The sequence below is a fragment of the Aulonocara stuartgranti genome (genome assembly GCF_965226115.1).
Source record: "Aulonocara stuartgranti genome assembly, chromosome: 1".
NCBI lineage: Eukaryota > Metazoa > Chordata > Actinopteri > Cichliformes > Cichlidae > Aulonocara > Aulonocara stuartgranti.
Window position 1 is genome coordinate 33,597,259 of NC_138939.1, and position 12,488 is coordinate 33,609,746.

At 40.9% G+C, this 12,488-nt stretch overlaps 2 protein-coding genes across 4 annotated transcripts in view; one reads left to right on the top strand and one right to left on the bottom strand.

Moving 5' to 3' along the window:
• The window catches only part of LOC309708086 (uncharacterized protein), a 78,180-nt gene that overhangs the window by 47,957 nt on the left and 17,735 nt on the right, over window positions 1–12,488 (top strand). The window lies entirely within an intron of this gene.
• Window positions 374–12,488, bottom strand: part of LOC309707913 (protein kinase C-binding protein NELL1-like) — a 310,101-nt gene continuing 297,986 nt past the window's right edge. For both annotated transcript variants that reach the window (XM_082535507.1, XM_082535506.1), the window contains 3 exons: window positions 7,719–7,895; window positions 7,110–7,334; window positions 374–5,421 (listed from right to left, as the gene is read on the bottom strand). In XM_082535507.1, the coding sequence (XP_082391633.1) occupies window positions 5,371–5,421; window positions 7,110–7,334; window positions 7,719–7,895 (453 nt within the window). In that variant the 3' untranslated portion in view covers window positions 374–5,370. The remainder of the gene's footprint in view (window positions 5,422–7,109; window positions 7,335–7,718; window positions 7,896–12,488) is intronic.

Below are 12,488 nucleotides of genomic sequence, written 5' to 3' on the forward strand. Positions count from 1 at the left end.
AAGCATCGCTGTACCGGCTCCTAGTGGCACAGCAGCGCTCCATTAAAGCATCAAAAGGATGTACTTATCTTTACTGCCACGCAGCCTTTCATACCTTTCCTGAAGGAAATAGAAAACAGCAGTGCTGATAAAAGTAGAAACATGAAAGACTTTAACAGGACTGTATCCTGATGCTGGGTTTGCTTTCATTATTGAAAGCTCTGAAATCTTGCTTTCATTTACGGCGCCGGTGAATGACGTGGCAGGTGAGCTGTTTGGCCATCTGTCGCGATTGCCCCAAATATGAAATATATATTTATTTTTTAAAAACTTTGGCTCATCTACCTGAGATTGGAACGATCGGCCGTCATCACACTTTAAAGGCAAATACACAGAAGTAATAATGTAAACAACTAAAATGTTTATTAACCGAACTGAATTTTTTTTTCTTTTACAGCAAATTCTTATCACAACACAGTCTTCAAATGACACTTAACCCTTTGAGTACAGTTAGGTTGGCCACTCTGATCTGAAGAGTAAGCAGTGAACAGACCAGGGGATTCCTCTGCCATAGTCCACTATAAAACATGAAGTGGCACATCAGGAGCTCGAAAGTCCTAAACTTGTGTTATTTTTTTAAAAAGTCAGACATAAAAGGATAAAACACAATGCCCCCCCCCAATTCCTTCCTTCCTTCTTTCTTTCTTTCTTTTTTTTTTAGCAGAAACTGAAACAAGAACATTTTCAAGATTTTCGATTTTCTTTACATGTGTACATGGTTCTATGTTGTCTGATTTCCATGAAGTCATGTTTCACTTCAGATCATACAAACATGTTGGAGAAAAAAAAAAGCTCATGAATGCAGTGAGCAGCCTGTCCTGGCGCTTAGAAAAGACGCTTATCTATGCAGGTTCTGATTTCCGAGTCTGATTTCCACCTCTGCCGACTCTTAGTAAGGGACACCGATTAGAGATCAGAATATATACACACAGGCTAATCAAAACTGTGTTATCCTAAAACAGTGAAAAGACATGAATCTATGACGGATACAATACTAAACAGGTTAGAGCAAGAATAGAAAAATAAATAGTAAAAACAATAGAAATGTTGCTTCTCTCATATTCAGCTTGCAACGCTCAGTTCCAAAGAAGCTGTGGTAGTGAAAATTATCCTCATAGTCTTACTTTCTTTACAGTGACCTTCCCCTTTACACAGTATTTACAAGCAAAAACAGAGCCTATCCCACGAGATAAGAAACGTAGTCCACTAAAATGAATACATTTTTCATGAACACAATGGGAATTTTTAAAAAACTGCAGAGTTGTATCACATTGTCAGTATGTAAAAGCACTTACACACAGTTTGCAAACAGTGGTTTTTAGTAGACGTAGTTCATATCAAATCAGTCAACAGAGCAATCTGAAACTTTGTACAATTATCTGCTTTTGTTTCCTTTGATTTTTTTTTGCTTTTGATGGGTACAGAAAACATTTACATCATCTTTTTTTCCCCTTCTGTATGTGTACTTTGTCCACAGTTGACAATTTCGGTATTAGAGTGTTTAGAGTGTAAGGAGAGGTGATACAAGGACATCGTGGCTAAGGAGGACATGCTGTAATAATTGCTCTCAACTCCAAAAAGCGAGGTCATACCTAAAACTGTTTTAAATACCAGTTAAATTACATAAAATGTTTTTTTGATATATATATATATATATATATATTAAAGCCAGTGCAGACTATAACAATTGTAACATGTCCCAATTTTACCATGAGTTGTCCTATTGCTATGCAAATGGGTTGCAGCTTCTGCATTCTTTTTTTAATGGCAAACAAGGGGTGGGTCATCTTGTTGCAACACGCCTGATGGTTGTACAGAAGTCTCTTTGAAAACAGCCTTCAGCTCAGTGAACATTTTATTGATGAGTTCATGGTTTTAATTGCTGGGTTTTGGTACAATACCTTGTCACTGAAAAGATTCCATATGAACTTATTGTATAGTATCTTTCGATTACAGGCAGATCCACTCCTCACTGATAGTTTAAAGAAAGCCAAGATGGCAAAGGTGGAAGAACTCACCAACAAAACTAATGACCTAGACCCTGAACCATCCCTTAGTTATGCTGCAGTAGGTTTAGACTTCTGGGGGTCAGGGCAGATGGCTGCCTCTCCCTGAGCCTGGTTCTTCTCGAGGTTTATTGCTGTTATGGGTGTTTTTCCTTCCCACTGTTGCCAAGTGTTTGCTCATTGGGGGTCACCTGATTGTTGAGGTTCCTCTGCATTATTGTAGGATCTTTATCTTATAGTATAAAGTGCCTTGTTGTGACTTGGAGCAATATAAATAAAACTGAATCCCTCTGGTATTCTTTATAGTCTAGGATTTCTACAGAAAAATACTTTTTTTTTTAAAACTTGCCTAGAGAAGATCCTATGGATTGCAATGAAGCCTTTTCCAGGATCTCTTGCATTTGCAGCACTTGCAGTCATTTGCTCTTATCCTAAAGTTGTACAAATGAAAATGACAAGGCTGTTTTCTTTGGGTACAAGAGCCAATTTCATTATTATAGACTATGTACCTCTCCAATTTCTTGCCTTGGTGCCCTTTAGCCTCATTGGATTTTGTTCATCTCAGTCTCAGACCTGTTTACAACCTGCTCCTCGATACCATCTTGTTTGCCGCTATGACAGAAATATGGTACAGCAAGCGGATTACTCATGACGATGGATTATTGTCTTGATAAGACAACTGCAGTAAAAGTTATGTATTTTGGACTAGGCTTTTTTGCAGCTCACCAACTGATTTCCATGTCTTCACAATTAAAAAAAATGAAAGTTTCATTTCCACTGTGAAGGATTATCTCAACCTGAAAGCTGTTTTTCATCCTGACACGACGAATGGATTCTTCTGAAGGAGGAAAATGAGTCCTGATATCTGCACTGACTGAGTGCAGAAGATTCAAACACGAAGGAGAAATCGAGAGAGAGAAGGCCCTAACTGTCGAAACTTTGAAAGGAAACCCCAGTTATTATTACAGCTGCCAAAAATTAACTGAGTGGTAAGTTGATGCGCAACAAAGGATTACCTAATAACAATTTTTTTGCTTATTTGATCAGAGGGTGAACATTTCACATCAGATTTCTGCAGTTATATAACAATCATGTTATATAACTGCAGCATAAGTCGTGGCCTTGAAACCTAATTTGCTTTTAGTACTCATTTAAAGAAAAAAGAAAAGAAAATAGTGTTGAAAATTTCCTCGGGGGGGAGGGGGGGGGGGGGGTACTGACCGACATAGGCTGATGGCAGTGACACTCGAGGGTCAACATTAACACTCTTGAGAAAAGCTTAAGGACAGTGCAGACAAATGTGGATGAGGGCTGAGGGACAGGGTAGGGGAACAGGAGACAAGAGCATCCGCGTAACTATGAACGTGTGAACTGTAGCAGTAAAGACTCTCCTGCCTTAATAATCCTGGCTGTCTGTAAACAGATTCAACACTTGGTGACCTTCTGGCATAATCAAATCCAGGGCTGCGTGACAATGCTTTAATTATCCGCATCCCTCTCCAGCGCTCACTTTTTGTGTCCCTGCCACCCTGGGTGTGCCATATGGTGCAGAGCCGAGGAGCCCGGAGAGACGCCGCAGAAGTCCAACCCTCCACGAGCTCAGATTTAATCAATGACTATGGCTGGCACTCATTCTGGCCTGCAGGAATCCACTGTGCATCGCCACACACCTTTCAGATGCTTTTCATACCCTGACTGCCGTTGTTAAGTGTAGGCATCTGGCAGTCATCCTCATTTGAAGACGAGATGCTGTGGTTGAGGGAGTGTTATAAAACTGAAGTGGCTCAGAAGGACAGACATGTTGTCTGTCCCAGTTCAGAGCCTCAGGGATGCGGTTTAATATAGATGTGGCATTTATAGGGTTTGATGACTGAAAGCAGGACTGTTTTCCAGCTACATCTACCAGCAGTAATAAATACCTGTTCCAAGCAGCCACGCTCAAAAGCGAGTCAACGTTATTGTGGTACACTGCATGTCATGGCTATTTCTGGAAAATCCTTTAAAATGGGACTGATGGTGTCAGAGAATAATAAATTAATACATAATCTCTGTAAACAGATACCTGCCTATCAGAGTCCGTAGGCAAGGGACAGTTTTTCTGGCTTCAGCTTGTAGTAGGTTGTACTTGCATCTGAGTTAAGAATCAGAATTACTGGCTATCATCTGAAAATTTATTTATTGATTTTTTTGACGTATTTTAAGTATTCATAAATGATGTCTGGCAAATAGGCACAGGAAGTTTTATCTGTTGGGTGTTACGCCCCAAATCTACGTCACCTGATTAGCTGACAGGTTTCTAGATTGTCAAATTATCAGTCTGCTCTAGACTCTCAAATATTGCAGATTTCAGTTTCTGGGTCCAGGGCCAGCTAGATGTTTTGGTGAAACATTAACGATGTATGCAAAGCTAATGTGCACCACTGACATGGTTTATACTGCTACCTGTTTTGCCAGAGAACCACTCAAAAAATGTAAAGATGGAAGTTTGTATATTACGATGTGTTCAAGATGTGACTTTTGTAATGTCAAAGAAGAATGTAGTCCACAACTATTTGGGAAATATCAGTGATGGAAATCATGCTGACACCAGGACGTGAGGTCAACATGTTGTAAATTCATTTGGATTTCACACAAATCAGGACATCCAAAAGCTATTGCTAAGTTTTTAGCACAATATGGACAATATCAGTGACAGAAACAAAAAAACGCTACTCACAAAAATTCTGGTACTGAAATGAAAACTGACCCCATTTCATCATAACATTGTAATATGACACTGAACTACCTCCTGATTCAGTAACACAAAACACAGTAAAGTGGATGCATTCCTTTTGGTTACCAAAGTAATGGATGTTTAGTTTCCTGTAGGCGACCAAGCATTAAAGAGCCCGTGTTTGAGCAAATGTAGACAGACGGAGCCCCTCAGCATCCGTCTGGCTGTTTGTCTCTGGTTTCGGGTTTGAGACATTTAAAAAGGTTTCAAGACGTTTCGTGAAAGGATGGAATTGAACACAGAGACACAAACACAACACAGCGACTGTGGTGAGAGCAACTCGGGCCTCTGTCTCCTCCTGAGTCACGCACGCACACTCAGTCGCTGTTTGTCGACAGAGGTACAGCATAAAAGCACAGCCGCGACACCCCAGTCTGTCCAGTGTGTGTTTGCAAATTTTCTTTTTTTGTGCACACACTGGCATGCACATGTGCATGCGAGAGTCTGTCCGTCTGTCTGAGGGGAAGGTCGTCAGATGGTTGAGAGGATGTGGCAGTCCCATAGTGAAAGGAGAAGAAGAGGACGGCACGTGGAGGAGGAGGAGGGAGGGCTTTAGTTGTTCTGAAGGCAGTCGAGATCCACCGAGCAGCAAACACTTCCATTCTGAACAGAAAGGCATGACAAGATAGGAAAGAAGAGAGAGCATTAAATAAGGTGAAATGTAATATACAGTTCCACACTGTGCATGGTAAAGCTAATAACTCACTTCACAGCCTAAATCACTTTTATCCACCTGACTTACAGAAGGATTTGGGGTGGTTAACCTCATGTCTCTAGTGTCATTACAGTGGTACCTAGTTATACAGTGTCAGCATTATCCCATATACATTTGAGATATCAGACTGATATCATGAGATTTATGCTTTCACTCTAGTGCATAGGGATTATGAATTTGTGGTGGTAAGCAGTGGCACATCTGAGAAACTGAAGCACAATATATCTTTCCCAAAAGAAGTTTCCAGTTCCGCTCGATAGTCAGCAGCTCTCACTGTCATACGGACTGTGATCTGGAGTGAACAGTCGCTATGAAAAGGTTAATATCTCAAAAATATGTATCAAGGGTAACGGGCCCTCTGTATTTATGGCCGTGAAGAACACAAGGTCCTGTCTGGTCAGACGTAAAAACTGTCTCCAACAGTGGCACATTGTCTCAGATTGTGTCCCGGAGCTGCAGAGTGACACTAGGTTGGTGATTCAAGAAAGCACAGGCACGATGTGGCCACGTCCAAAAATCACATCAACGCAAAGACTGCTGCAAATATGTATCTAGTCTACTGATTCAGTTTATGTAACAACTATGGAAAAGTACAATGTAGATTTAGGTCTATGTATTTGATGTGCTCATTTTGCTCTTTTATGTATTCTGACTGCAAAGAAAACAAGCAAAACCAAAAAAGCTAAAGTGAGGGGGCAGCAGCCTATCTTCACCTAATGAGTGGATCTGACACGTTCCTGCCACAGTCATCTGCATGTTCACTTCTTTTAAGGTAAAAATGCTCCTTACATCATCTCTGACAGTCATTTTTCTTTTATGCATTCATCTTAGAACACATATAAATAGACACTGTGTGCCCTCTAGCACACATTAGCTAAATTGATTATGCCACATTTTCAGTCTCAAAGATTTTCTGCTAACAGCCAGTAATGGCTGTCATTACTGATAAAATTGTGATCTTTTTGGAACATCTGACATTTTTACATCTAAAACCCACAAGTCTTATCCCATTTGCAGACCCTGGAAGAATATCAAACAGAGGTTTGGGGAAAGTGTTTTCAAGTTAGCGATCTCCTGTATACTTTAGCCTAGCATGTTTGCCATTATGGCGGCTCTGCTACGATCCCACTGGTTTATGTTGTGTCCAGCTGGCATACGTTTGTGCCTTGCAGAGCCGCCCCTAACCCTGCCAATCAGAACAACCCCTCTGGTTAGTTACTTTTTTACTCATTGTAATGGCTTTTTATTACAACACAGAGAGCTGACTGTTGGTCTTGGAGTTGGAAATTGGTTCATTTCTGTGTTTTCTCTCAGTCAGATGTGAAAACAATGATTTATGTCAGATCTTTTCCTAGACAGCAACACTGTGCTTGGGCTTCTTGCCCTGATGTACACTGTTTTTGTGGAACTCTGCCATAGAAAGTTAGCAGTCCCCATCAACCCTCAATAGCCTTAATAATAGCAATGTTGACAGGTTGAAATAAATTAAAATAGTCTCTTTACAAACCGGCAATTTGAAGCTCAAAAATAGTTTAAAAATCTACACAATTAGTTTGTTCATGCTGCATTGACCTACCTTGCACTTGCAAGTGGTGCAGGGTGATTTGGGCATATGCCATGTGTCTCCGCTGAGGCGGGCGATGCCTGCGGGGTCCTTGCATGTCTGCCGAATGTCATACAACAGGTTGTCAGCCAGGCAGGGGTCTGTGACGCAGCGTGGGCAACATTCGCCCTCTGCCACTGCCGTGTACTCGCACATCAACGTGGGGCAAACTAGAGGCCAGCAGTCGACCTCCCCTTCCTGCAGAGACACAGGCAGTGATGAAAAAAAGCACCAGAATTGCTATAGCGTGTGTGAATTTTCTTTTCTTTTCTTTTTTTAGTGTGTGTTTGTGTGTGAGACAGAGAGAGAATTCAGTTACAGATCTCACGCTGGTCTGTTGCCACATCTCTAATTAGAGAGGTGGTAATTTTCTCAGCCCTCATACACACACAGTTAACCAGCAGATCAGGGAGTGGTATGAATTAAAGCCCTGCTCTGAGCTTCATGTTGGAGAGGAGGGTTTTGTCTTTTTGATGTGATCTGTGTCTTCCAACAAAGCTCTTGCCTGCTTTTATTTAAAATGGACAATAGCTTCTGTGTGAATGTGTGTGTGTGTGTGTGTGTGTGTGTGTGTGTACAAACCATGCAGCGGCACTGCTGGCAGCCGTACAGCCAAGATGCTCCGCTGCGGTAAAGTGTGCGTCCGCTCTGATCCAGACACTGGCTGCTGGGCCTGTTGTCACATCCAGGACAGCAGAACAGATCCTCTTCTGGGTCTCCACAGTCACAAGGTCTCCGCCTGCAGTACGTCTGCCCATCCTAAACAACAAACGTCACACACATCGGGGTGCAAACTGGCTTAAATAATGTACGTAGCTTATCATCTCTGTATATTCTGGGTAGTAAAATACAATACCCAATACACAATAAAGGTGTCCCTCAGTAAAACAAAGGGCTTCAAACTCACTGTGATTTATATAAAAATGAAATAATGGGTCTATAAACATGAAATATTACTGTGAACAAACACAGTTTGAGCACTTTCCTGAGGCAGATTTTTACTTTTGTGTAAATGATCCGTCATTGTCTTTGACAAATGGGAACACCCTGAAGTTGCCGTACCAAGGCACAGCCTTACAAACAATGCATTTTCTGACTTTCTCCTTTTCATATGTCTCCCACTCTCTCTCATCAATTTGCAAAACAATAACATGAACACCAAGCAGGCTTTTAAAGCACGTTGTTTATTTTTTCTAAATTAAAATTTAATATCTGATTTATATAAATATGTCTGGCCTAAAATTAGTAACTTGTTAAGCACTTTTGACAACAAGTCTTGCTGACAGTCAACCAAACTGGGTGGGGGGCATTCTCTACTGAGAGCAGGTCTGGACCATGGATGATATAAAGCAGGTTTGAAAAGTGAGGATAATGCAAAAGTGCCTTGAACCTGTATTCTCTCTAAAGGACACCGGATGGTAAAGCTGCAGTTGTAAAGACTTCTATGGGAAAGTCTATGGAAAAATTGCTACAGTATCTGTCTTGATCTCTGTAAAGAATTTCCTGCTAGCTTCATGGCTCAGTCACTTGTTTCGGGTTCTATTTAATAAAGAATGACTTCTTTTTTATAGATCATGGTGAAACTCTGTTAAAAAATTAGGACTTGTCAGTCACAAGTCATTAGCTAATGGGTTTCACAGTCAGACAAGCTCCAGTTTGTTGAAACCAGAATGGTGATGGTGAAAATGCTAATCTTGAGGCTTGAGTTCGAGACTTTAGAAATCAGTGGTTGATGTCTTGTTAGATAAGCTCACCTATTATACCGTCCATGGTCTACATCTGCATCTCTTTAACTTATCTTATTACCCATCGCAGCAAAGCCTCGCAAGAGCATGGTGCTTCCACCACCATCATCATCGTGTTTGGTTGAAGGGATGCTATTGATTGGATGTTGATCAGTGTCTGGATTGCTCCATTCCAGGTGTTGGGAATTGTCGCCACACTGTCCTTCTTTAACATTCTCCCGCATTCACAAAGGAACTCTGGCTCTCAGTCAAAGTCACCAGTGGGTTCTTGGTTGCCTGGTGGGCCATTTATATGGATACACCGTAATAAAATGGGAATGGTTGGTGATATTAAAGTCCTGTTTGTGGCACATTAGTATATGTGAGGGGGCAAACTCCTCAAGATGGGTGGTGACCATAGTGGCCATTTAGAAGTCGGCCATCTTGGATACAACTTTTGTTTGTTCAATAGGAAGAGGGCCATGTGACACATCAAACTTATTGGTAATGTCACAAGAAAAACAATATACTAATGTGCCACAAACAGGACTTTAATATCACCAACCATTCCCATTTTATTACAGTGTATCCATATAAATGGCCCACCCTGTAGGTGGACAGGTCTAGAAAGTCTGTTGGTGGCTGTCGAAAATATTCAGTCCTTCATCATCTCAGTAGATGATTCACTCGACATATGGCTTGGTTCATACTGACTTAAACTGACAAAAACTTTGTAACTTCACTGACAGGGATTTACATTTCCTATTTATGTCCAGTTATTTCAGTTAGACACAGATGTGTTCTAGTCAAGATATAAAAGCATCTCAAGTGTCATTGATAGAAGTGGGACGCACCAGAGCTCAATAGTGTGTGTCATAACAAAGAGCCTGAAGAACAAAGAGCATAACAAAGAGCCTTTTTAACACTTTGATTAATAATTGAAAACATCTATAATAAAAATCCTCTGGTGATGTTTGTCTTTCTTTTTCTTAAACTAAGTTTTTTTAATCTAATATAAGCATCAAGAGAACACTAAATGGCTAAAAGACACTAAAGATGTAGAAACATACCTATGGGTGATTTCATTTTCTTGTAACAAATTTTACATTTTCCCATTTTAAAAAAGCAATTTAATAGCACTCTAAATGAGACTAGAAGGGGTTGGGCGGCAAAGTGAAATGCAGAAGAATCCGACTGATCTGCCTTTCCAGCCGCTGTGTCATTGGCTCCCTGTCTGTACCTGGAGAAAACTTTATGGTCCATTTTACTCAGCACAGCCAGCACTGTCTGGCCCCAGGACGGCAGTGTAATGGAGATGTAAAAATGTTACATAAAAAGGCTGTTAGAAAATGTATGAGGGCCATAAAGTCATTCTGCATACCATTAAAAGGGCAATACAGAGCCAATGTTTTATCGATGCATATTGTCCTGCTACAGTAACTTGTGAGTCCCGGGGTGCCGGTACTGATGGCCTTGGTCTTTACAGTTACAACCCTGGACTTGCTGGGGAAATTACTGCCAATTGTATCGCGCTGGCAGAAAATATGAATGCAGGCTGCTCTTTTTAGTACAAGGAATACGACCACGTCTGAATGCCAATGACATGCATTTGTGCCAATCAAAACAACTTTACTGCTTTTTTCAATAATAACTGTTTGATAAATTTGATGACTGCAGACAGCAGTCTTTCTTTTAAGGGGGTATGATATGTACAACATAGTCGTACAGAATATTGTTTGAATTTTCTCAAATTAATTCACTTAGGGAGCTTGTTGATCTTTGTAGAACTTTTATAGAACTCTAAAATGTTATTTATTTTTTTACTTAGCTTGATTTTCTGTTTCATTTTTTCATTTTGGTTTTTCAATCTGGATGACGCTGAATAAAGAAGATCTTTGTTTTTAAGTCTCACTTTCATTTCACATGGCAGTGTGTTTGCACAAATGTATTCCTCGCTGCCATCTTTGGCTGTCGCTCAGGCGGAAGAGCAGGTCATCTACTGATTAGAAGGTTGGTGGTTCGATTCCTGGCTTCCCCTAGTCTGCATGCCAAATACAGGGAGTGCAGAATTATTAGGCAAGTTGTATTTTTGAGGAATAATTTTATTATTGAACAACAACCATGTGAACCCAAAAAACTCATTAATATCAAAGCTGAATGTTTTTGGAAGTAGCTTTTAGTTTGTTTTTAGTTTTAGCTATTTTAGGGGGATATCTGTGTGTGCAGGTGACTATTACTGTGCATAATTATTAGGCAACTTAACAAAAAACAAATATATACCCATTTCAATTATTTATTTTTACCAGTGAAACCAATATAACATCTCCACATTCACAAATATACATTTCTGACATTCAAAAACAAAACAAAAACAAATCAGCGACCAATATAGCCACCTTTCTTTGCAAGGACACTCAAAAGCCTGCCATCCATGGATTCTGTCAGTGTTTTGATCTGTTCACCATCAACATTGCGTGCAGCAACAACCACAGCCTCCCAGACACTGTTCAGAGAGGTGTACTGTTTTCCCTCCTTGTAAATCTCACATTTGATGATGGACCACAGGTTCTTAATGGGGTTCAGATCAGGTGAACAAGGTGGCCATGTCATTAGTTTTTCTTCTTTTATACCCTTTCTTGCCAGCCACGCTGTGGAGTACTTGGACGCGTGTGATGGAGCATTGTCCTGCATGAAAATCATGTTTTTCTTGAAGGATGCAGACTTCTTCCTGTAACACTGCTTGAAGGTGTCTTCCAGAAACTGGCAGTAGGACTGGGAGTTGAGCTTGACTCCATCCTCGACCCGAAAAGGCCCCACAAGCTCATCTTTGATGATACCAGCCCAAACCAGTACTCCACCTCCACTTTGCTGGCGTCTGAGTCGGACTGGAGCTCTCTGCCCTTTACCAATCCAGCCACGGGCCCATCCATCTGGCCCATCAAGACTCACTCTCATTTCATCAGTCCATAAAACCTTAGAAAAACCAGTCTTGAGATATTTCTTGGCCCAGTCTTGACGTTTCAGCTTGTGTGTCTTGTTCAGTGGTGGTCGTCTTTCAGCCTTTCTTACCTTGGCCATGTCTCTGAGTATTGCACACCTTGTGCTTTTGGGCACTCCAGTGATGTTGCAGCTCTGAAATATGGCCAAACTGGTGGCAAGTGGCATCTTGGCAGCTGCACGCTTGACTTTTCTCAGTTCATGGGCAGTTATTTTGCGCCTTGGTTTTTCCACACGCTTCTTGCGACCCTGTTCACTATTTTGAATGAAACGCTTGATTGTTCGATGATCACGCTTCAGAAGCTTTGCAATTTTGAGACTGCTGCATCCCTCTGCAAGATATCTCACTGTTTTTGACTTTTCTGAGCCTGTCAAGTCCTTCTTTTGACCTATTTTGCCAAAGGAAAGGACGTTGCCTAATAATTATGCACACCTGATATAGGGTGTTGATGTCATTAGACCACACCCCTTCTCATTACAGAGATGCACATCACCTAATATGCTTAATTGGTAGTAGGCTTTCGAGCCTATACAGCTTGGAGTAAGACAACATGCATGAAGAGGATGATGTGGACAAAATACTCATTTGCCTAATAATTCTGCACTCCCTGTATTCTTGGGCAAGATACTA